The 25603-nt window shown below is 38.7% G+C and overlaps 3 gene segments (V, D, J or C); all 3 read left to right on the top strand.

Annotated features, from left to right (window-relative positions):
- LOC127665858 (Ig lambda-1 chain V region S43-like) overlaps positions 1-25603 on the top strand; it is a 440110-nt gene that overhangs the window by 270435 nt on the left and 144072 nt on the right.
- Positions 12461-13011, top strand: LOC127665862 (immunoglobulin lambda variable 4-69-like). The segment is given in 2 exon segments: positions 12461-12572; positions 12689-13011. Coding segments are annotated over 2 exon segments (387 nt in total).
- LOC127665861 (immunoglobulin lambda variable 4-69-like) lies at positions 20295-20834 on the top strand. The segment is given in 2 exon segments: positions 20295-20395; positions 20512-20834. Coding segments are annotated over 2 exon segments (387 nt in total).

Here is a 25603-nt window from a genome sequence, read left to right on the forward strand (position 1 = left end):
TTGTTTTGTTTCATTTCCTTTTTTGTGAGTGGGCCCTACTGGAAATGCTGTGTGTAAGGGAAACAGGATTCTAATAGATTCTCAGGCTCTGGACCTGCACTTGCTATATACCTGGTAATCCAGAATATTCAGGATGCAGATGAAAATATATATTATTCTGGGTCTGATCATGGCAGTGGAAGCAATTTTGTGTAATCTACAGTTACACAGACAGTAAAAAAGTAATAAAAAACTTGATTAATCTGCTCAGTGTCCACTGAATTCCATTTGTCTTGAATAAGATTCTTTAGCACTTTCTCATGTGCATGATATTTTGTATTTTAGAGGATATTGTGTAAACTGAATACACATTTAACACTAATATTTTTACTAATGTTTGAAATATTTAAATTTTTGCATTAATTTATAAACAATTTCCAATCATCAGTATCATGAACTTTTATTATAAAAGTTATGGACATTTTCCCAATTTAATGCCTGGGTCACTAACTGTGATCATCTGTGGTAACATTACACATATTAATTACTTGTGTGTGTGTGTGAGTGTGAGTGTGTGTGTGTTGTATACCAATAAGCATTGCTTATTTCCATGAATAGTCTAAATCTTGATCCTTTACCACAATGGCATGTGTGCCAAAATCATTAAGGTGGATTTCAGTCACCTCATTTCACCTCCATATGTAATGAGGAATCACAGCCTGAGTTAGAGTAGTGTCCAACAGACATAAGGAATGGAGAACTGTGAAATTGCTCTAAAACCTTTATAAATGTCCCACCACTTTTCCACATGGAGAATTTTATCGTGGTCAAGAAAGAAACTTTTGATGGAACTTATAATGCTACTCTGATAGTAAATACATGGATTTCTTGCTCACTCAGATTAGTGCACAACCTTCCATAATACTAGGACTAATTGAGAATTCTATGTATGTGTGTGCATGTGTGTGTGTGTGTATTGTGTGTGTGGTATAGGTGTGGGAAGATGGCCAATATGCTGTCATTTCCCAGAGATTCATGTCAAAAAAGGAAGAGAAAATATTGAGATACCCCATGCTCAGAAACTGTAGGAATGAAGCAGAAGCTGGAATAAATCTTGAGTAAAATATGACATCTTCTTGATAAAGTAAACCAAAAGATATTCAAATATGAGTGGATTTAATTTAGTATTTTTACCTATGAGCTTATAATATGAACCATTATATAAAAGGCAACACACAGTAAGTGAAATATTTTCAGACACTCTAACCACAGAAGCTTCAAATGTTGCAGTGGAGATTATGACTCAGCATTGGCGTGTTTTTTAATATTGCCATACATTAAAGGTGGTTGTTAATTAAGAAATTAAAGAAGCCTGGGGAGATGACTAAGCGGTTAAGAGTATGGATTGATCTTCAAGAGTCCTGAGGTCAATTCCAAGCAATCAAATGGTGGCTCACAACCATCAGTAATGGGATCTGATGCTCTCTTCTGGTTTGCTTCACCAAGAAGGTGTCATTCTGTACTCAAGATTTATTCCAGCTTCTGATTCATTCCTACAGTGTACAGCTCAAGACCACTACAGTGAACTCATATAAATAAAATAAATGAATCATTTAAAATTAAATTAAAGGAGAAAACCATACAACTTTTTTGAGAATATATTTGCCAGTTGGATTTAGCTTTTACAAGACAGATTCATTCTTTATATCCCAGGTGTATGAGAACATGCCGTGCATCTTAACCCACAGAAATCTAGAATTACAGTTCTGTACTACATCACATGCCTGGGCATTGGTTTAGATTTATTTCTTCAGAAATGTTCCATATACAAAACCCACATTTGCCTAACATCATTAAAATAAGTTTATTGGGGATGACGCCATTTCTAAGTGAAAACGCTAGTAGACTTGGTGCTCAGATGGCCAGAATAAAAATGAGTAGATCAATAAAGCCTAATATTTCCCCAGAGATAGTCTCAAAGGATATGTGGTAAGTTAGGATTGAAATTTTGGGCTTTGTATAGTTGTTAATTGTCTGTTTACTAAATTGCAGCATCCTCTTCTGCCCCTAAGGAAAATGCACAACAGCATACATATTACTTACTTCTACATCTGACAATGTAACTATTTTGTGACTAAGTACCAGGCAGTAGTAGAAATCACTAAAAGGGTACAATCTTCACAATTCACACACATTCTTTTCCTCTTCTGTCCAAATGTTTTTTCTAAAAGGGTACAAGTTCAAAAGGAAGTACCAACTGATCTTCCTCCCTCAATAGTTTCCCAATTATTACTTTCTCTCATTTCACTTTCTTCCACAACTTTCTCTCCCTTCCCCTTCCACATCTGATATTCATATTTTGGTAACCATCTCCCTGATTTCACTAACAAAATGTATTCTAATCCTGTTTAGGGAGATCCACGTGTCCCTTTAGACCTTTCCACTGTATATATAACTTCTATTGATTTAAGAGTTTGACTATCATGTGTTTAAGAGCTCATAACCACATATAACTAAGAACATATGTATCTATCTTTCCCGGTCTGATTTACATCCTTCAGAATTATTTTTTCTGTAGTCTTATCCATTTGTCTTCAAATTCCATGTTCTTAAATCTGTAAATAGAAAAGTAATACTCCATCCTGTTAATGTACCACATTTTCCTTATCCATTCTTTGGTTGAGGGATATCTCGATTGCAGGTCATTTTAAATTTCTTAATATTATGACTAGACTTTAAAAGACATGGTTGAACAATTGCCCTGGTTATAAAATGAGGCATATTTTGGGTGTAAGTCCAAGAGTGGTATAGATGGATCTTAGCACAGATAAATTCTCAACTTCTGAGGAACTATATGGATTTACATAGTCACTATAGAAACACTGCCATTCATATTTATTTCAAATCCCCACAAATATGAGCTACCACTTGTGTCATTGGCCATTGCCTTGCTTACTGGAGTAAGACCAAATCTTTAAAAAAAAAAAATGTATTTGCGTTATCCTAAAGGTGAAGAATTTGGGCATTTATTTAAGTGTCTCATAGATTATTGAGTTTCTTGTATTGATAACTCTATTTAGTTATTTACCTGATTTTTTTAGATTTAGTTATTAGCTTTAGACATGTAATTTTTGCAGGTCTTCTTATATTTTTTGTATGTGCTCCCTATCAAATATGGAGTTGGTAAAAAAAATTCTCATTCTTTAGGCTACTACTTTGTTCTATTTAGTAATGTTGGCTTTAGCACCAACATTAACAGTGCTCTGTTAAGAAACTACTCTTCTGTCACAATATCAAGTTATTTCCCAACATTTTCTTTTACCAGGTTTAGTGTATCTGATTTGGTTAAGGTCTTTCATCCACTTGGAAGTTATACATAAGATGCTAAATATGGATTCATTTAAATTCCTCTACATGTAAATACACATTTCAGCCAGCACCATTTTTTGAAGATGCTATCATTTCTTAGGGTATATTTCTTGCTTCTTTAAAAAATTTAATAATCAGGTGCCCATGACCACGTGGATTGAAATCTTTGCCTTCAATCTGGTTCCATTGATGCTTTGTCTTTATTCTCTCTCTCTCTCTCTCTCTCTCTCTCTCTCTCTCTCTCTCTTCCTTACTTAATTTCTTTCTTTCTTTTTTGGTGTTTTAATTGGACATTTTCTTTATTTATATTTCAAATGCTTTCCCCTATCCAGGTCTCCATTTGGAACCTCCCTATCCTATTCCCCCTTCCCCTGCCTCTATAAGGGTGCTTCCCCACCCAACCCCCACCGAATCCTGTCTTCCCACACTGGAATTCCCCTACAGTGGGGCTACAAGGGATTCTCCTCCCACTGATGCCAACAAGGCCATTCTCTGATACATATGTGGCCAGAGCCATGGGTTCCTTCATGTGTACTCTTTGGTTGGGGTCCAGGCCCTGGGACTCCGAGTGGGTCTGGCTGGTTGACACAGTCGTTCCCTCCATGGGGCTGCAAACCACCTCAGTTCCCTCAGTCTCATCACCAACTCGTCCATTAGGGACCCATTGCTCAGTCCAATGGTTGACTGCAAGCATCTGCCTCTGTATTTGTCAGGCTCTGGCTGAGCCTTTCAGAAGACAGCCATATCAGGCTCCTGTCAGCAAGCACTTCCCGGCATCCACAGTACTGGCTGGGTTTGGTGATTGTATATGGAATGGCTAATATCCTCTAATCAGTGAGTCCATACCATGTGTGGACTTTTGTGACTGAGCTACCTTACTCAGGATGATATTTTCAAGATCCATCCATTTCCCTGTGAATTTCATGAAGCCCTTGTTTTAAAAAACTGAGTAGTTCTCCATATTTTCTGTATTCATTCCTCTGTTGAAGGACATCCAGGTAATGTACAGCTTCTGGATATTATAAATAAGACTGCAATAAACAGAGTGGAGCATATGTCCTTGATATATGTTGGAGTATCATTTGTCTATATGGCTAGGAGTGGTATAGCTGGGTCCTCAAATAATACTATGTCCACTTTTCTGAGGAACCAGTAGGTTGATTTCCAGAGTGGTTGTACCAGCTTACAATCCCACCAGCACTGGAGGAGTTTTCTTCTTTCTCAATACCCTTGACAGCATCTGTGGTCACCTGAGATTTTGATCTTTTATTTATTTTTTTTATTTTTTTGTGGTCACCTGAGATTTTGATCTCTGATTGGTGTGAGGTAGAAGCAATGGTTGTTTTGATTTGAATTTCCCTGATAACTAAGAATGGTAAACATTTTTTACATGTTTCTCAGTTATTCGATATCCTCAGTTGAGAATTCTCTGTTTAGCTCTGTTCCCCGTGTGTGTGTGTGTGTGTGTGTGTGTGTGTGTGTACATATCTATATATAATTTTATTTTTTCTTAAATTATTTCATTTATTTTCATTCCAAATGTTATCCCCTTTCCCAGTTCCACCTCTCAGAGATCTTCATGCCATCCAACATCACCTTTGAATTTTTATCTCTGATAAGCTGGTCACCCACCACCTCATACACCCATCCTTCTCCTTCCCTAAGTATCAAGTCTATACAAGATTAGGTGCACCCTCCCTCCCTGAGACCTTGCAAGACACTCCTCTGCTACTTATGTTTTGGGGGCTATGTATGCTTTTGGTTGGTGGCTTGATCTCTGGGATCTGGGAAAGTTCTGAATTAGTTGATACTGTTGGTCTTCCTATGGGGTTTCCATCCCCTTCAGCTTCGTCAGTCCTTCCTCTAATTCTTCCCTGGTCTCAGTCCAATGGTTGAATGTAAATATCTGCATCTGTCTCAGTCAGCCTCTGGTAGATCACTCAAAGGATAACCATGCTAGTCTCCTGTTTGAAAGCACAACATAGCATCAATAATAGTGTGAAGATTTGGTGCCTGCCCATGGCATGGATCCTCATTTAGGCCAATCATTGGATGGCCTTTCCTTCAGTCTCTGTTGTGTTTTTGTAGCTTCATTTTCTTTAAACAGGGACAATTCTGGGTCAAAAATTTTGAAGATTGGTGGGGCATGACAATTCCTACACTGAGGGCCCAGTCTACCTACTGGAAGTGATCCCTTTAGGTTCCAGCTCTGAACTGTTGGGCATTTTAGCTGCCTCCTGGTAGCCTCTCACATTGCAAATCTCTGGGACTATCTAGAGGTTCCATCTGCCCCCATCCCCCTGCAGCTGTATATTTACATTTGTTCTCCTTGCCATCGAGGCTTCTCTGCTGTCTCTGCCCCCTACCTTATCCTGCCTCCCATCTTCCCTCCCATTCCCCTATTCCATCCAGGTTTCTACCTCTGTAAGTCTCTCATAATTATTTTGTTCCCCCTTCTAAGTGGGATTGAAACATCCTCACTTGGGCGTTACTTCTTGTTAAATTTCATATGCTCTGCAAGATGTATCATGGGCATTCTGTACTTTTGGGCTAATATCCACCTATCAGTGAGTACACGCTATTCATGTCCTTTTTGGGTCTGGGTTATCATGCCCATGATGATACCATCCATTTGTCTGAAAAATTCATGATGTCTTCATTTTTAATAGCTGAATAGTATTCCATTGTGTAAATGAACCATGTTTTTTGTATCCATTCTTCAGTTGAGGGACATCAGGAGTTTTCTGAGCTTCTGGGTATTACAAATAAGGCTGCTATAAATATAGTGGAGCATGTGTCTGTGTGGTATGGTAGAACATCTTTTGGATACATGCACAACAGCGGTATACCTGGGTCTTTAGATAGAATGGTTTGCAATTTTCTCAAGAACCAGAAGATTGCTTTCCACAGTGGCTATATCAATTTGCAATCCCTCCAGCAATGGAGGAGTGTTCCTCTTTCTCCACATCCTCACCAGCCTATCCTGTCACTTGAGTTTTTGATTTTGGCCATTCTGATTGGTGTAAGGTAGAATTTTAGGGTCATTTAGATTTGCATTTCCCTGATGATTAAGGATGTTGAATAGTTTTTTACATTCTTTTTGACCATTCAAGATTCTTGTGTTAAGGATTCTGTTTAGTTCTGTACTACATTAATTGTTTGGTTGGGTTTTTTTTTTTTGAGTATAACTTCTTGAGTTCTTTATATATTTTGTATATTATACCTCTATTAGATAAGGGCTCTTTTCACCATTCTATATGTTGCCATTTGATACTATTTACAGTGTCCTTTGCTTTATAGAACCATTTCAGTTTCATGAGGTACCTTTTGTCAGTTGTTGATCTTAGAGCCAACAAATTTCTTCTCTGCCAATGCATTTGAGATTATTTACAACTTTCTCTTTTATTAGATTCAGTATATCTGGTTTTACATTGAGGTTCTTGATTTAATTGGACTTGAGCTTTGAGCAGGGTGATAAATATTTCCCCTTAAGAAATAATGCTAATATGATAAATCTGAGTAACACAAAATGTAGTTTCTTTTATATGCTATAAATATCATTGCAGAAGCCTCTGGTCAGATGAGGTCCCAGTGAAACAGTGAGACCCCTATTCTTATATCAGATGGATATTTGAACTCAGGGAGATAGCAAAAGGTTGCGTTTCCAATGTATACAAAGAACTCAAGAAGTTAGACTCCAGAGAATCAAATAACCCTATTAAAAAATGGGGTACAGAGCTAAACAGGGAATTCTCAACTAAGGAAACTCAAATGGCTGTAAAGCACCTAAAGAAATGTTCAGCATCCTTAGTTATCAGGGAAATGCAAATCAAAACAACATTGAGATTCCACCTTACACCAGTCAGAATGGCTAAGATGAAAAACTTAGGGGACAACAGAAGGTGGAGAGGATGTGGGGAAAGAGGAACACCTCTTCATTGCTGGTGGGATTGCAAGCTGGTAAAACCACTCTGGAAATCAGTTTGGCGATTCCTCAGAAAATTAGACATAGTACTATCTGTGGTCCCAGCTATACCACACCTGGTCATATACCCAGAAGGTGCTCCTACCTGTAAAAAAGACACATGCTCCACTATGTTCATAGCTGCCTTATTTATATAGCCAGAAGCTTGAAAGAACCCAGATGTCCCTCAAGAGAGGAATAGATACAGAAACTGTGGTATATATACACAGCAGAGAACTATTTGGCTATTAAAACATGAATTCATGAAATTCTTAGGCAAATGGATGAAACTAGAAAGTGTCATCCTGAGCGAGGTAACCCAGTCACAAAAGAACGCACATGGTATGTACTCACGACTAAGTGGATGCTAGTCCAAAAGCTCAAAATAAACAATTTACAATTCTCCCAACACAGGAAGCTCAAGAAGAAGGGGACTTAAGTGAGGGTGCTATGGTTCCTCTGAGAAAAGGAACATAATACTCACAGGAGCAATGAGGGAGGCAATGTGTGGAGCAGAGTCTGAAGCAAAGGCCACCCAGAGAGTGCCCTATCTGGGAATTCATCCTATAAACAGTCACCAAACCCCAGCACTACGACAAGAAGCATGTATCAAAAGGAGCATGCCATGGCTGTCTCCAGAGGGGCCCTGCCAGAGCACTACAAATACAGAGGCAGAAACTAGCAACCAACTATTGGACTGGGCTTGGGGTCCCCAACAGAGGATCTTGAGGGTGGTCTGGAGGACCTGAAGGGGTTTACAGCTCCGTAGGAAGAACAATGACTTCGGGCACCCAGACACCCCAAGACTCCCAGGGACTGAACCATCAACCAAGGGGTACACATGGTTCCAGCCAAAAATGTGGCAGAGGAATGCCTTGTTGGGCATCAGTGGGAGGAGTGGTCTTTGGTGAGGTAAAGGCTCAATAGAGGCCCCAACAAAGGGAAACAGATGGGGGGATGAGGGAAGGTGGGAGTGTGTCGGGTAGAGGGGAAGGGGATGGGAGGATGGTTTGGGAATCTTTGGGGAGGGGGCCTTTTGGGAGTGAGAAATTGGGAAAGATTTTACCACTAGCAATGTAAATGAAGAAGATACTCAATGAAAAAAAAAAAGAATGATGTGAATATTCTGCTTTGCAATTGTTCACCCATGTTCATCAAAGATTGTTTCCAAACAGTAGGGACAAAGCAGGGAAGGAAAAGGTACATAGGTTTCTGGTCACAAGAAATGCCTTTTCACTAAATCTGGTATTTGGACAAAGGCCAGTATTTCCTCTGGAATTTTGGGAATATAGTCCCTCCCTACTAAAAGGAATCATTCCCAATATCTCTTGCAAAAGGGGTCTAAAGCTCATTTATTAACATATTGTTGTGGTGCCTTTTAATACCTACTGACAAGGACCTATTATATATTTGAAAACCATCCAGCCCAGTTCACAGGTTCCCCTCTCCCCAGGCACCTGTTCCCTTAAATGTTTATCGTGTACCCCCTTGTAACTCTCTGCTTTCCAAAGAGACAGACTTGTCAATTTGGAATAAACATTCCCCTTTTCACCTACAGAACAGCTATTTTGGTTTCTTTACTATTCCCATTTCATTCAATAGGGTACTTAGCTCAGCTGCAAATTTTGCCAGTAAGTCTACCTCGGTATAAGATAAGAGAGCTCTCCTGTGTTATCCACACTGTTTATTGTTGTTACTATCATCCCAGAGAACTAACAACCTGAGCAATCAGTTGTAAAGTATTTCAGAATTTGTACACCCTTTTTCATTTTGACTCCCCAAGGACATTGATTCCTTGATTCATGTTTGAGTGTTATACCTGCAACTAAATGGTAAAATGAAAAATTTTCTGTCTTAAATCACAAATATATTACTCCTCTTTCAATATTACTAATACGGTAAGCAATGACAGATAAATGCAGCTTCTAGAAGATTTATTTTCTTTAAAGGTATTGACCTGTGAATGTGTGAACATGCAATTATTAAACTTGTATTACAAACTCATATTTTAGATATTTTGACAATTATATGACACCAAGGGGCTTTGTAATGGAATTCCTTAAGAAACTTATTCCTGGCACATATTGTACAAAATGGGCATCCTAAAAGTTATTTGTTGTACATGGAGGTATGACACAGAATAAAAGAATCACAAAAGCTTAAACCCAAACCATAACAATTTGTATCCTGATAGACAATTAATTATTAAAATTTAAGGTGCATGAACCCTGTATGTATGGTTCAGGAATGTGACCTAATATTCACGTGTAACACCTGACTTCCAAAATAATTCATATCAATATGGAAATGTAAACAATACAAAAGAAAGGCCTAAAATAAATCAAAAAAACAGCCAGGCAGAAAGGAGAGGCATTCCAAAAAATAATCAAATGCTTATAAAATATTTATTTATTTATTTATTTATAATTATTTCATGTGTGGATGTGTGAGTGTAGATGTGAGAATGAGAGTTTGTGAGTATGAAGTGAGTGTGTTACAAGTCCAACTTGGTTGCATAAGGGGAGGTTTGACACAGTTCTGCCCATGGAACGTTACCAGGGAATTGATCCCCATGATCCTCATGTTTGCAGAAGGTTGCAGTTGCCCTGAAGCTTATCTGTTGTCTTTAACACTTTACTTTCAGTCTTTCTTTCTGGGGAATATACTCCCTCATTACTTAGAAGCAATCATGCCATAATAGATAAAACAGATGTGGAGCTCAGGAATGAGGAATGGGAGTCATGATGAGGATGTGGAAGATGAGAAACAGTCCTTTGGAATCCTTAGAGCAATGGGAGAGGATCTAGACAACATCACCACAAAGAACATAAAACCTTGCATGGTTTTAGTAGAAAGAATGCATTGCCACACTTAGCATTGAATTTGGAAACTTGAGGAGATACGTGTATCTTCCAGTTCAATGACTGCTGCATTAATTAGCCTGGATAAACTTGGAGACATCAAGAATAGAGAGTTAAAGTGGTCTCAAGAAAAAGGGCATGAATAGAAAAAAAGGAATCTATAAAATACAAGTGATACATGGGCTTATTTTATAGGAGAAAGACTTATATATGATGGAGAAAAAATGGTATTAGAAGGAGACATCATGAAGCTATGGACATGCTAAAACAAAGATTAGGGAATTAAGAGATGTGTAAGTATATGAAAAGCTAGTACTTTCTTCTCCTGTCTACTTGAACAATGGAAAATTTTAATGCTTGGAGAGATATTAGGGAAAGCTAACTGGTTTATTTATATAAATTTTAAAACTTTGTAAGGAATTATTTTACCTTTAATAGTCTGTCATCTTTCTGTTTCTACGTGGAAATGATTACTGAAGACTGCTGTCTGTTGTGCCAGGAAACCACAATAGCTATGTGCAGCCACCCTAAAGAACAGGCTGTGAAAAACTGATAAGGAAATGTGTTATGGCTTAGTGCTTAGACTTGTTCCAAGGATTCAGGAGTTGAAACTATTGATCTGGCACCCATAGAATTTATGCAAAATTAAGAACTTTTTGAAAATTATTAACAATGATAAGAGTCTTCATGATGTAATTTTAAAAAGGTAAAGACTTGGCAGAAATGAGAAGAAAGAATGATGAGAATCTCGGGGAACAGAGAGAGTATCTGAATGGACAGCTTACAGTCACTACTGATTCTGAGTCATTACTGAATCAGCACTGCTCCAATTCCTACCTTTCATGGGACCCTCCCCATGCTGAGGCTGGACCTCAACAAGCATGTTCTTGAGTATGTATATTTGTGTGTGTGTGTGTGAGAGAGAGAGAGAGAGAGAGAGAGAGAGAGAGAGACAGAGACAGAGACAGAGACAGAGAGAAAGAGAGGGAGAGAGTGTGTATGTATGTGTGAACATCTGTATGTATGACAGTTTGTGTCTCAATGTGTGAGCTTGTGTGTAAATATGTATTTTTGTGTGTCTGTCAGTCACAGCTTGAGTGTGGCAGTTAGAGGACAAATTGTGTAATTTGATTCATTAGTTCCATTATGTATGTTCCTGAAATCAGAGGAAGTTACATTCTGAGCAGCCTGGTGAGGCAAAAATCCTGACTAGAGTGAAATATACAAGTTCTTGTAGAGTCTATCAGTAACAACAGAAAACTAACTCCAGTTTCTCACATACACCTTGCTCCAACCCTCTGTTCTTTTCTTTCATTCTATATAGTACAGTTTTTTAAACATGGAAACATTATGAAAGCATGTTTCAGTGTACTCCGCCTAGTCCTGATATCCTTCATTCTATCTTTCAATCATACCAATGAATTATTCTATTTGATTCACTAATTTTTGCTTCAAAATTAGGACTACTCCCTTTCTGATCATCTATCCCCCTGAATCACTGTCAGTTAAATATATTATTTTTTTAGATTAGATAAGTAATACACAAGTTTCCATGAGTTTCCTCAAAAAGCATCACATAATCATTGCTCATTGATCGTATAATTATTACTGAAATTCAAATACAGGCCCAACACATTCTTTTTCAATCCATTTCTTATAAATTTTGTATCTTGTTTAGTTTTGCCATGTGATGCGCTAAGAATTTTCATTTCTAATGCATAAAGGGAATCTTCAGTAAAATTTGTATCCCTCTTAGGCACCAATAGTCACCTGTAAGTCTCTATGAGCCAATCTGATAAGGAATAAAGGATAGAGATAGGGCAGGAGCTAGCTCCTTGATAATTCTGAGAATGTAATTAAAGAACATTATCTCTCCTCAGTGTGTGTGGGCAAAGCCCCTGGATTAGTGTCCTCTATAAATTAAAGGCTACATATTGTTTCCATTGAGGAGGAGCAAACAAAAAATAAAAACAATGATGTAAAAGTCAGTCCAAGAAGTAAGTCTTTCTGTCTTTGATAAGAATGTGGTGGTTAAAACCTTGAGGAAAGTCACATAGGCACAGACATGATAGAACTAAATCTAGTCACAGAGTGATCTATAGATGTCACTGAAGAACAATAGCTGAGAAGACAGTTATCACTCTCTTGGGATGCCACAGGCACAGCAGCTGGTGACACTGTAGACCATTTAGAAGCCTTAGACAGGAAATGGCAGACATAACTTTGAAGCCACACACTCAAGGAGGGATTTGGTTGACCAAGAAAAATTTGCATGAATGACCTTCTCACTTTGCTGAGAAGGATAAGAGAGACCCACATCAGATCTGTCTCATTAATGCTCACTGGTGTTTGCACCATGGCCTGGATTTCTCTGTTCATCCTCCTCCTTCATTGTACAGGTCAGGAGAGTTGCCTGCACCCTGATCCACAATTGGGGGAAATCATCTGACAGAGAGGTATATGCTACCTTCTCCTCTTATCCCAAAACATACATAACAAATTTCTCTATTTTCAGGGTCTTTCTCCCAACCTGTGCTGACTCAGTTACCCTCTGCTGTTGCCTCTCTGGGAGCCTCAGCCAAACTCACCTGTACCTTGAGTCAACAGCACAGCACCTACAACATTGCATGGTACCAGCAACATCCAGAGAAGGCTCCTAAGTATTTGATGTATGTTACTAATAGTGGAAGCCACAGTAAGGGGGATGGGATCCCTGAACGCTTCACTGGCTCCAGCTCTGGAGCTGATCGATATTTAAGCATCTCCAACATGCAGCCAGAGGATGAAGGTGCCTATATCTGTGGTGCCGATTATAGCATTGGAGGACAATATGGGTAACCACAATGACCCATATGAATGAGGAAGCAGGACAGAAACTGCTTTCTTCCCTTGCAACCAAGACAGGCCTATGGTTGTCTTAGAACAACTGAAAAGGAACATCTGAAACTTTTAGCTATCAGAGCCATTGGAAGTTTACTGCTTCTTACTTAAGTGGAAAGATTACTGGTCTAGCAATTTCTCCATCTCCCAAACTCCAGAGAAAAGAGGGAAATGGAGGAGTTGTGTAGAATATATTGCTTTGTAACAATGATGACTATGTAAATTTATATCTGATGTGAGGACAGTTAAATGGGTGAGAATAGTCTCCTTTCCACTGGAGTAGTGGGCTTATCGTGCTCATTGAAGTTCACTGCAATGTCTAATCTTCATGAGGTAGCTTTATTCGTTCATGCTCTAAGTGCCAACAAATTGCAAAGACTCATAATGTAAGAACATTTAAGGAGATAATGGAGTAAAAGCTCCATTGTATAAATGTACCACAGGCTGTGAAAAAACAATAAGGAAATGTGCTTTGGCTTTGTACTTGCTTATTACCCTAAGGATACAGGAGTTGAAACTAGTGACCTAACACCCAAAGAATTTATGCAAATTTCAGAAAATTCTTTAAAAATTATTAATAATGATCAAAGTCTTCATGATGTAATTAAAAAATAAAAGAGAAATGAGAAGGAAGAATGATGAGAATCTCAGGGAACAGGGAGAGTATCTGAATAGACAACTTGCAGCTACTACTGATTCTGAGTCATTACAAAAATGAGAAAACTCAATCTCACACACACACACACACACACACACACACACACACACGCACACGCACACGCACACGCACACGCACACGCGCACACAAACACACATACTGGAGTCTCTTTTGTGTTGGCTAACTGTTCCTGAGCATGATGCTTGCACTGTTCCAAATCCGACCTTTTGCAGGACCCTCATCATGTTGAGACTGGACCTCAGCAAGTGTGTGCTTGAGTGTGTATGTGAGAGAGAGAGGAGAGAGAGAGAGAGAGAATATGTGTGTATGAACATCTGTATGTATAGCAGTTTGTGTCTCAATGTGTGAGAATGTGTGTAAATAGGTATTTTTGTGTGTCTATCAGCCACAGCATGAGTGTGGCAGTTAGAGGACAAATTGTGTAATTTGGTTCAATAGTTCCATTATGTGTAATCCTGAATTTGACTTGCATTCTCAATCTTAACATCAAAGGCACTTAAATTCTGAGCCATCTGGTTAGGCAAAAAAAAAAAAAAAAAAAAAAATCTGATTAGGGTGAAATATGCAGGTCCATGTATAGTTTCTATCAGTAACAACAGAAAACTAACTCCAATTTCTCACACACACCCTGCCCCAACTCTCCTTCTCCTTCATTCTACTGTTTTTAATCAATTAACACCTAGATTCATGTTTAATTTCTTTAAGTGTTTTTCATACATTTTGATCATATTATTCCTTTCCCCAAAATTCACATAGATCATTCTACCTCCCAACCAGGCCAAATGCATTTTTCTTTCTTTTTTTTCTCTTAATATGTATTTACTCCAGACAAATATCCAAACATAAATGTATTTATAGTAGGATGGATATCAGGGAAATATTTTTTATTGATATATTTTTTGTTTACATTGCAAATGATTTCCCCTTTTCTGGGTCCCCACTCCCCACAAGTACCATAAGCCCTCTTCCATCCCCCTATTCTTCCATCCACCCCTTCCCATTTCCCTGTTCTGGAATTCCCCTAGACTCTTGCACTGAGTCTTTCCGGAACCAGGGGCCACTCCTCCAATCTTTTTGGACATCATTTAATTTGTGGATTATGTCCTGACTATTCAAAGTTTCTAGGCTAATATCCACTTATCAGTGAGTGCATACCATGATTGATCTTTTGAGACTGGGTTACCTCACTTAGTATGATGTTCTCCAGCTCCATCCATTTGTCTAAGAATTTCATGAATTCATTGTTTCTAATGGCTGAATAGTACTCCATTGTGTAAATATACCACATTTTTTGTATCCATTCCTCCGTTGAAGGACACCTAGGTTCTTTCCAGCTTCTGACTACTACAAATAGGGCTGCTATGAACATAGTGGAGTATGTGTCCTTATTGCATGCTTAAGAATCCTCTAGATATATGCCCAGGAGTGGTATAACAGGGTCCTCAGGAAGTGGCATGCCTAGTTTTCTGAGGAACCGCCAGACTGATTTCCAAAGTGGTTACACCATCTTGCAATCCCACCAGCAGTGGAGGAGTGTTCCTCTTTCTCCACATCCTCGCCAACACCTGCTGTCTCCTGAGTTTTTGACCTTAGCCATTCTGACTGGTGTGAGGTGAAATCTCAGGGTTGTTTTGATTTGCATTTCCCTAATGATTAATGATGTTGAACATTTCTTAAGGTGTTTCTCAGCTCTCCGAAGTTCTTCATGTGAAAATTCTTTGTTTAGCTCCGCACCCCACTTTTTAATGGGGTTATTTGGTTCTCTGGGTTCTACTTTCTTGAATTCTTTGTATATATTAGATATTAGCCCTCTGTCGGATTTAGGGTTGGTGAAGATCCTTTCCCAGTATGTTGGTTGACATTTTATCCTTTTGACGGTGTCCTTTGCCTTACAGAAACTTTGTAGTTTTATGAGGTCCCATTTGTCAATTCTTTATCTTAGAGCATAAGCTATTGGTGTTCTATTCAGGAACTTTCCCCCTGTGCCCATGTCCTCCAGGGTCTTCCCTAGTTTCTTTTCGATTAGTTTCAGTGTGTCAGGTTTTATGTGGAGGTCCTTGATCCATTTGGAGTTGAGCTTGGTACAAGGAGATAAGAATGGTTCGATGCCACTCCACTGCTGGTTGGGATGCACATTGGTACAACCACTCTGGAAATCAGTCTGGTGGTTCCTCCGAAAACTGGGTGCCTCACTTCCAGAAGATCCTGCTATACCACTCCTGGGCATATACCCAGAGGATTCCCCACCATGTAATAAGGATACATGCTCTACTATGTTCATAGCAGCCCTATTTATAATTGCCAGATGCTGGAAAGAACCCAGGTATCCCTCAACAGAAGAGTGGATGCAAAAAATGTGGTATATCTACACAATGGAGTACTATTCAGCCATTAGAAACAATGAATTCATGAAATTCTTAGGCAAATGGATGGAGCTAGAGAACATCATACTAAGTGAGGTAACCCAGACTCAAAAGGTGAATCATGGTATGCACTCACTAATAAGTGCATATTAACCTAGAAAACTAGAATAACCAAAACATAATCCACACATCAAATGAGGTACAAAAAGAAAGGAGGAGTGGCCCCTGGTTCTGGAAAGACTCAGTGAAGCAGTATTCGGCAAAACCAGAACGGGGAAGTGGGAAGGGGTGGGTGGTAGGACAGGGGAAGAGAAGGGGGCTTACGGGACTTTCGGGGAGTGGGGGGCTAGAAAAGGGGAAATCATTTGAAATGTAAATAAATTATATCGAATAACAAAAATTAAAAAAAAAGAATAGCCACCATAGATTCAAAAAAAAAAAAAAATGGTTCGATGCGCATTCTCCTGCATGCTGACCTCCAATTGAACCAGCACCATTTGTTGAAAAGACTATCTTTTTTTCCACTGGATGCTTTCAGCTCCTTTGTCGAAGATCAAGTGACCATAGGTGCGTTGGTTCATTTCTGGGTCTTCAATCCTATTCCATTGATCCACTTGCCTGATATTGTACCAATACCATGGAGTTTTTATCACTATTGCTCTGTAGTAGAGTTTAAAGTCTGGGATATTGAATCCCCCTGAAGTTCTTTTACTGTTGAGAATAGTTTTAGCTATCCTGGGTTTTTTGTTATTCCAGATGAATGTGAGAATTGCTCTTTCTAGCTCTATGAAGAACTGGGTTGGGATTTTTATGGGAATAGCATTGAATCTGTAGATTGCCTTTGGCAAGATGGCCATTTTAACTATATTAATCCTGCCAATCCATGAGCATGAAAGGTTTTTTCATTTTCTGAGATCTTTGATTTCCTTCTTCAGAGATCTGAAGTTCTTATCATATAGGTCTTTCACTTGTTTGGTTAGAGTCACCCCAAGATACTTTATGCTGTTTGTAGCTATTGTGAAGGGGGGTCATTTCCCTAATTTCTTTCTCAGTCTCCTTATCCTTTGAATATATAAAGGCTACTGATTTGCTTGCATTGATTTTGTAGCCAGCCACTTTGCTGAAGTTGTTTATCAGCTGTAGGTGTTCTCTAGTAGAGTTTTTAGGGTCACTTAAGTATACGATCATATCATCTGCAAATAGTGATAGTTTGACTTCTTCCTTTCCAATTTGTATCCCTTTGACTTCCTTATGTTGTCTAATTGCTCTAGCTAGGACTACAAGAACTATATTGAAAAGATATGGAGAGAGGGGGCAGCCTTGTCTAGTCCCTGATTTTAGTGGGATTGCTTCAAGTTTCTCTCCATTTAGTTTGATGTTGGCTACCGGTTTGCTGTATATTGCTTTTACTATGTTTAGATATGGGCCTTGAATTCCTGTCCTTTCCAAGACTTTTAGCATGAAAGGATGCTAGATTTTGTCAAATGCTTTTTCAGCATCTTTTATCCCAAAGCAAAAGAATATACCTTTTTCTCAGCACCTCATGGTACCTTCTCCAAAATAGATCATAGGTCACAAGACAGACCTCAACAAATATAAGAAGATTGAAATAATCCCATGCCTCCTATCAGATCACTATGAAGTAAAAGTGGTCTTTAGTAACAGTAAAAACAACAGAAAGCCCACATACACATGGAAACTGAACAATACACTACTCAATGATACCTTGGTCAAGGAAGAAATAAAGAAAGAAATCAAAGATTTCTTAGAATTTAATGAAAATGAAGGCACAACATACACAAATCTATGGGACACAATGAAAGCAGTGCTAAGAGGAAAACTCATAGCTTTGAGTGCCTCCAAAAAGAAATTCGAGAGAGCTTACACTAGAAGATTAACGGAACAACTGAAAACCCTGGAACAAGAAGAAGCTAATTCACCCAGGAGGAGAATAAGACAGGAAATCATCAAACTCAGGGCTGAAATCAATCAAGTAGAAACCAAGAGAACCATACAAATAATCAACAAGACCAAAAGCTGGTTCTTTGAAAAAATCAACAAGATAGATAAACCCTTAGCCAGACTAACCAAAGGGCACAGAGAAAGTATCCAAATTAACAAAATTAGAAATGAAAATGGAGATATTACAACAGAAACCGAGGAAATTCAAAAAAATCATCAGATCCTACTACAAAAACCTGTACTCAACACAACTGGAAAATCTGGAGGAAATGGACATTTTCTTAGACAGATACCAATTACCAAAATTAAACCAGGATCAAATAGACCATCTAAACAGACCCATAACCCCAAAAGAAATAGAAGGTGTCATAGATAGGCTTCCAACCAAAAAAAGCACAGGACCAGATGGTTTCAGTGCAGAATTCTATCAGACCTTCAAGGAAGACTTAACATCAATACTCTTCAAACTTTTCCACCAAATAGAAACAGAAGGAACACTACCCAACTCCTTCTTCGAAGCCACTATTACGCTGATACCAAAACCACACAAAGATCCAACTAAGAAAGAGAATTTCAGGCCAATTTCCCTTATGAATATCGATGCAAAAATATTAATAAAATTCTTGCCCACCAAATCAAAGAACACATCAAAACGATCATCCACCATGATCAAGTAGGCTTCATCCCAGGGATGCAGGGATGCTTCAATATAAGGAAATCCATTAATGCTATCCACTACATAAACAAACTCAAAGAAAAAAAAACGCATTTTTTTTTCTTTCTCTCAAACAAAACAAACCAGGAATTACAAATGAAAACAGAGAAAGAAAAAATGTTAAAACACAAACACACAGACACATACAGAAACACACACTGGGGTCTCTTTTGTGTTGGCTAACTGTTCCTGGGCATGTCGCCTGTCCTGGTACCTAGTTGATTTATATAGGTTGTAGCACTTTGCTAGAGAAAATTGATTTTTCCACTTTCCAGAAGTTATCCACTACAAAGAAATTGATTGTTAAGTGTGTGGCATTTTGTCCACTTCTCAGTGTTGAGATTTTATCTGGTCTGAACCTATAGAGTTCTTGTGCCTGCTGTCACAGTGTCTGTAAGTTCATATGTGTGGCTGTCCTGTTGTGTCTGGGAGATTCCGCTTCCTTGTGGTTAACCATCAGCCATGGCTCTTATAACCTTTACACTTCCTCCTGTGTATATTCCTAAGAGGAGCATGCAGGATAGAAGTTCAAAAAACAAATTCATCTAGGACAGTTTCTTTACACATGTAAAAGTTAAAGCATGTTTCAGTATACTCCCCCTGGTCCTGATACCCTTCATTCTGTTATTCAATCATACCAATGAATTATTCTATTCAATTAACTAATTTTTGCCTCAAAATTAGGACTACTCTCTTTCTGATCATCTATCCCCCTAAAGCACTGCCAGTTAAATATAATATTTTTAGAGATAATTAGTAGGCATGTTTCCATGAGTTTCCTTAGAAAACATCATGCAATCATTGTTTATTGATCATATAATTCTTACTTAAGCTCAAATACGGACCCAATTCTTTCTTTTTCCATCCAGTTATTATATTTTTGTATCTTTTGTTTTGGTTTGACCTTTGATGTTCTAAGAATTTTCATTGCTAATGCATCAAGGGAATCTTTCAATATAATATGTATCCCTCTAGGTACCAATAGTCACCTGTAATTTTCAATGAGTCAATCTGATAAGGAACCAAGGAAAGAGATAGGGCAGGATCTAGCTCCTTGATCATTTTGAGAATGGGCTTATTGAAGAACATTCTCCCTCCTCAGTGTGTGTGGGCAAAGAGCCTTGATAAAGAGTTCCTTATAAATTAAATTCTGCATAATGTTCCTACTGAGGAGGAGAAAATAAACAAAACCGATCATATAAAATTCAGCCCCAGAGGCATCAAGTCCTTCTGAGCTTGATAAGAAAGTGGTGGTCTTAGCCCTGGGGAAAGTCACATGAACACAGACATGATAGAACTGAATCTGATCAAAGGGGGATCTATATCTGCCACTAAAGAACAGTATCTGTGAAGACAAATAGAGATCTCTCTCTGGCCTCAGCGGGCCCAGCAGGTGGTACCACTGTACACCATTGAGCAGTCTGAGAAAGGAAATAACAGGCATAATTTTGATGCCACACACTCAATGAGGGATTTGGTTGACCAAGAAAATTTGCATGAATGACCTTCTCACTTCTCTGAGAAGTATAAAAGAGACCTACATCATATCTGTCTCAGTAATGCTCACTGGTGTTTGCACCATGGCCTGGACTCCTCTATTCTTCTTCCTCCTTCATTGTACAGGTCAGGAGAGTCACCTGTACCTTGATCCCCAGTTGGGGGAAATCATCTGATGGAGAGATATATTCTACCTACTCCTCATATCCCAGCACATACATAACAAATTTCTCTATTTTCAGGGTCTTTCTCCCAACCTGTGCTGACTCAGTTACCCTCTGCTGTTGCTTCTCTGGGAGCCTCAGCCAAACTCACCTGTACCTTGAGTCAAGAGCACAGCACCTACACCATTGCATGGTACCAGCAACATCCAGAGAAGGCTCCTAAGTACTTAATGTATGTTAAGAAAGATGGAAGCCACAAAAATGGGGATGGGATCCCTGAACGCTTCTCTGGCTCCAGCTCTGGAGCTGATCGATATTTAAGCATCTCCAACATGCAGCCAGAGGATGAAGGTGCCTATATCTGTGGTGCCGATTATAGCATTGGAGGAAAATCTGGGTAACCACAATGACCCATATGAATGAGGAAGCAGGACAGAAACTGTTTTCTTCCCTGACTTCAAAGTCTGCCCTATAGTTATGAAAAGAAACACCTGAAGTTCTTAGTTATGAGAGTCATTGGATATTTTCTGCTTATTACTCAAGGGGACAGATTACAGGTCTAGCAATTCCTCCTGATCTCCTGAACTCCTGGGCAAAGAGACAGGGAATGGAGAAGTTGTGTATATAGTATGCTGCTTTTCAACAATGATGACTATGTAAATTCATGTCTGGTATGTGGACAGCTAAATGGGTGAGAATAGTCTCCTTTGAAATACAGCAGTGGGTTTAGCATACTAATTGAATTTCACTGAAATGTCTATTCTTTACAAGATGGGTTTCTTGTCTAATGCTCAAAGTGCCAGCAAATTACAAAGAATCAAATTTTAAGAACATTTAAGGAGACAGTGTGGTATGATCCCCCTAGTGCCAATCAAATTAAGAAAGATTCACAAGGAGTGAGTATTAACTGGACAGGACCTTCTCTGTGTCCTTACTGTAACCCTCAAAACTACCTATAGCAAAATAGCAGATAAGAAAATTTGATATTTGACTCTGGAATTTCTATCCAGATCCTCAGTTACATGTCAGTGGGTCTCTAAATTTTCTTGAGATTCTAAGCATTCGTGGAGTAGAATATAAGCACTAAAGTACACATTCTTATAATGTGTACTTTAGAATGACCATCTGATGAAAGCTCTTCTCTTACAACCTCTAGATTTAGAAATCAGATCTGACTAACCTTTCTCTCTCTCTCTCTCTCTCTCTCTCTCTCTCTCTCTGTGTGTGTGTGTGTGTGTGTGTGTGTGTGTGTGTGTGTGTGTGTGTTCATCTGTCTCTCTGTCTCTCTCTGTGTCTATCTGTCTCTGTCTCTCTGTGTGTTTGTGTCTCTCTGTGTCTCTGTCTCTGGGTCTGTCTCTGTCTCTCTGCCTCTCTCTCTCTTCTCTCTCTCTCTCTCTCTCTCTCTCTCTCTCTCTCTCTCTCTCTCTCTCTCTTCATCACTAAAGAAAAGTTTGGGATACATCAATGAGAACTATAGGATCTCATGAAACAGAGCTCTGGGATTTCATCAACATTGACTGCACAGGTCTCTTTCTCTGACTCTCCTCATTTACCACAAAAGTCACTGGATGCCTTGTGTTACATTCTAAACTGAATCCTTTAATCCAGAATGATTTCATAAAATTATTTTATACTAAAGCAACAGATCCACTAATGTCTTCCATATCAGTTACTAGGAAGTTCATGGGGTTAGATTCAGTAATTGTTTGCATTTTATACTTAAAAGACTTTTTTGTTTAAATGGACATACATCACCCACTCCTTTATAAATATTTTTCAACACTGAGAAAAAGGCATCAAAAATGACTTCATGGGCTAAAACACACTGAGGCATGGATCCAAAAGGAACTCAAGTCCTTAAACTTTGTATATGTGCTTCCTTGAAAGAATCAAGATGGCTGTCTACCATCAACAAATACTATGCATCTCTGCAATAAACAAGAAAACTGAGTATTCAGAATAGAAAAGGTCTAGTGATATAACAAATAAAGTACATGATATTATAAATCAGGATGAGATAAATATACATAAACACTGGCAAACACTGTCTTGCTGTAATAAAAAGAACCCAATAACAGACCTGGTTCCCCTCTCCCCCCACCCATCAACTTTCCCTCCCAGATCCTTCCCTCCCTTCCCATTTGTGACTCCTTTCTTCTCCCTTCCAAGTAGGACTGAGGCTTCCTCACTTGGGCACTTCAGCTTGTTGACTTTTTTGAGTTCTGAGGCTAATATCCACTTATTAGTGAGCTCATACGATGCATGACCTTTTGAATCTGAGTTATCTCACTCAGGATGATATTTTCTAGTACCATCCATTTGCCTACAAATCTCGGGATGTCCTCGTTCTTAAGAGTCAAGTAGTATTGTGTAAATGAACCACATTTTCTGTATCCATTCTTCTGTCGTGGGTCATCGAGGTTGTTCCAGCTTCTGACTATGACAAATAAGGTCTCTATGAACATAGTGAAACACATGCCCCTGTGGCATGGTGAGGCAACTTTTGGGTATATTCCCAAGAATGTTATTGCTGATAGTAGATCTAGTTCCAATGTACTGAGGAACCTCCAGATTGATTTCCAGAGTGGTTGTATCAGTTTGCAATCCCTTCAGCAATGGAGGAGTGTTCCTCTCTCTTTCTCCACATCCTCTCCAATATGCGTTGTCACCTGAGGTTTTCATCTTAGCCATTCTGATTGATGTAAGGTGGAATCTTAGAGTCATTTTGATTTGAATTTCTCTGATCACTGAGGACTTTGAAAATTTCTTCAGATACTTCTCAGCCACTTGAGATTTCTCAATTGTAAAATCTCTGTTTAGTTCTATACCCCATTTTTTAATTGGGTTGTTTGGGTTTTTGGTGCTTAGCTTCTTGAGTTCTTTATCAGTTTTGAATATTAGCCCTCTATGGGATGAAGGTTTAGTGAAGGGTTTTTTTTCCCCAATCTGTAGGTTGCCGATTTGTTTTATTGACTATGTTTTTTGCCTTATAGAAGCTTTCCAGTTTCATGAGGTCCCATTTATCAATTCTTGATCTTAGAGCCTGAGCCATTGGAGTTCTCTACAGAAAATTTTCCACCTGCCAATGATTTTAAGACTCTTTCCGACTTTCTCTTCTGTTAGATTCAGTGTATCTAGTTTTAAATTGAAGTCCTTGATCCACTCGGACTTGAGCTTTGTGCAAGGTGATAAATATGGGTCTATTTTCTTTTCTTTTTTTACATTCAGCCAGACATTTAGACCAGCATCATTTATTGAAGATGCTTTCTTTTTCCCATTGTATATTTTTGGCTTCTTTGTCAAAGATCAAGTGCCTGTAAGTGTGTGGTTTTATTTCTTGGTCTTCAATTAATTAATTATTTTATTTATTTATTTATTTATTTATTTATTTATTTATGTCCCAAATGTTGCCCCTCCCCAGTACCCCTTTCAGAGTTCTTTCCCAATATTCCCACCCTTTACTTCTGAGAGACTGAACCCAGAGCTAATCCCCCAACCCTGGGTTATCACATCTCTACAGAGTAGGCACATGCTCTCTCACTGAGGATAGACCAGACCACCCTCTGATAGACCCTCTCAGAAGACAGCCATTCTAGGCCCCTGTCTTCAAGCATAACATAGCATCAGTAATAATGTCAGGGATTGGTGCCTACTCATGGACTAGATCCTAAGTTGGGTCAGTCACTGATCAGCCATCTCTTCAGGATCTGCTCCACTTGTCTCCCTGCATTTCTTTTAGACAGGAGCAATTTGGGGTTGAAAGTTTTGTAGGTGGGTTGGTTTCCCAATCCCTCAACTGGTGGTTCATTCTGACTACTGGAGGTGGTCTATTTAGAGTTAGTATCCTCACCATTGGCCATTTTGGGTAAAGTCACCCACATTGCATGCTGGGTGCTTCCTCCACCCCATGTTTCATGGTGTTACTAAAGGTTATCCCCATCCTCACTCTACCCAATGCCAGAAGCTGCATATTTCTACTCTTTCTCCTGGCCCTCTGGGTCTCTCTCCTGTCTCCCTGATACCTGTCTATTCCTGTCTATTCTCATCATTCTCCTTTCACTCATTCTTCTGTTGTGAATTCTCTGTTTAGCTCTGTACTCCATTTTAATTTGGTTAATTTGGTTTTTTGAGGTTAACTTCTTGACTTCTTTATATATTTTAGATATTACACCTCTGTCACATGTATGGTTAGTGAAGATTTTTTCCCAATCTGTAGGTTGCTAATTTTTCCTTCTGACAGTGTCTTTTGCTATACAGAAGCTTTACAGAGAACATGAGTTCCCATTTATTAATTGTTGATCTTAGAACCTGAGCCAATGCTGTTCTGTTCAGAAAACCCATGCAAATGAGTATGAGGCTCTTTCTCACTTTCTCTTCTATCACACTCAGTATATCTGGTATTATGCTGAGGTCCTTGATCCACTTAGACCTGTGCATTGTGCAGGGTGATAAATATGTGTCTATTTTCATTTTTTTACATACAGACCACCAGTTAAACCAACACCATTTATTAAAGATGCTTTCCTTTTTCCACTGTATGTTTTTGGTTTCTTTGTCAAACATCAAGTATTCATAGGTGTGGGGATCTTAGATTCTATTTCATTGATTGACCTATGAGTGTACCAATACCAAGCAGTTTTATCCCTATTGTTTCATAGTGCAACCTGACATTAGGGATGGTGATTTCCCTGGAAGTTCTTTTATTGTTGAAAATTGTTTTGGTTATCTTGGATTTTTTGTTTTTCCATATGAAACTGAGAATTGCTCTTTACATGCCTATGAAAATTAGTGTTGGAATTTTGATGGGAACTGAACTGAATCTGAAGATTGCTTTTGGTGAGATAGCCAGGGTCTCACCTGTATTACTTGTTAAGGCAGACCTCCTTGGAGATATGTAGGCTGCTGGATCTAGGGGTATTGTTCTTTCTTTCTACTCTCTCTTCTTCAATTGGTCACTGTTTAGTAAAGATATTTTATCCTGGCTGTTATTAACTGTTTTTACACTGCCATACAGGCATTTGAATTTAGAACTATACTGTTTCAAGAATCAAGAAACTGAACAAAAAATTAGAGAACATTGGAAATTAAAAAATTGGAACAGGTTGTTCTGTCTCCATGTGCAGGGCAGCTCCAGTAAAAATCCTCTTGCTTTTTGAATCAATTCCTGTCC

This window comes from Apodemus sylvaticus, chromosome 15 (genome assembly GCF_947179515.1).
Source record: "Apodemus sylvaticus chromosome 15, mApoSyl1.1, whole genome shotgun sequence".
NCBI lineage: Eukaryota > Metazoa > Chordata > Mammalia > Rodentia > Muridae > Apodemus > Apodemus sylvaticus.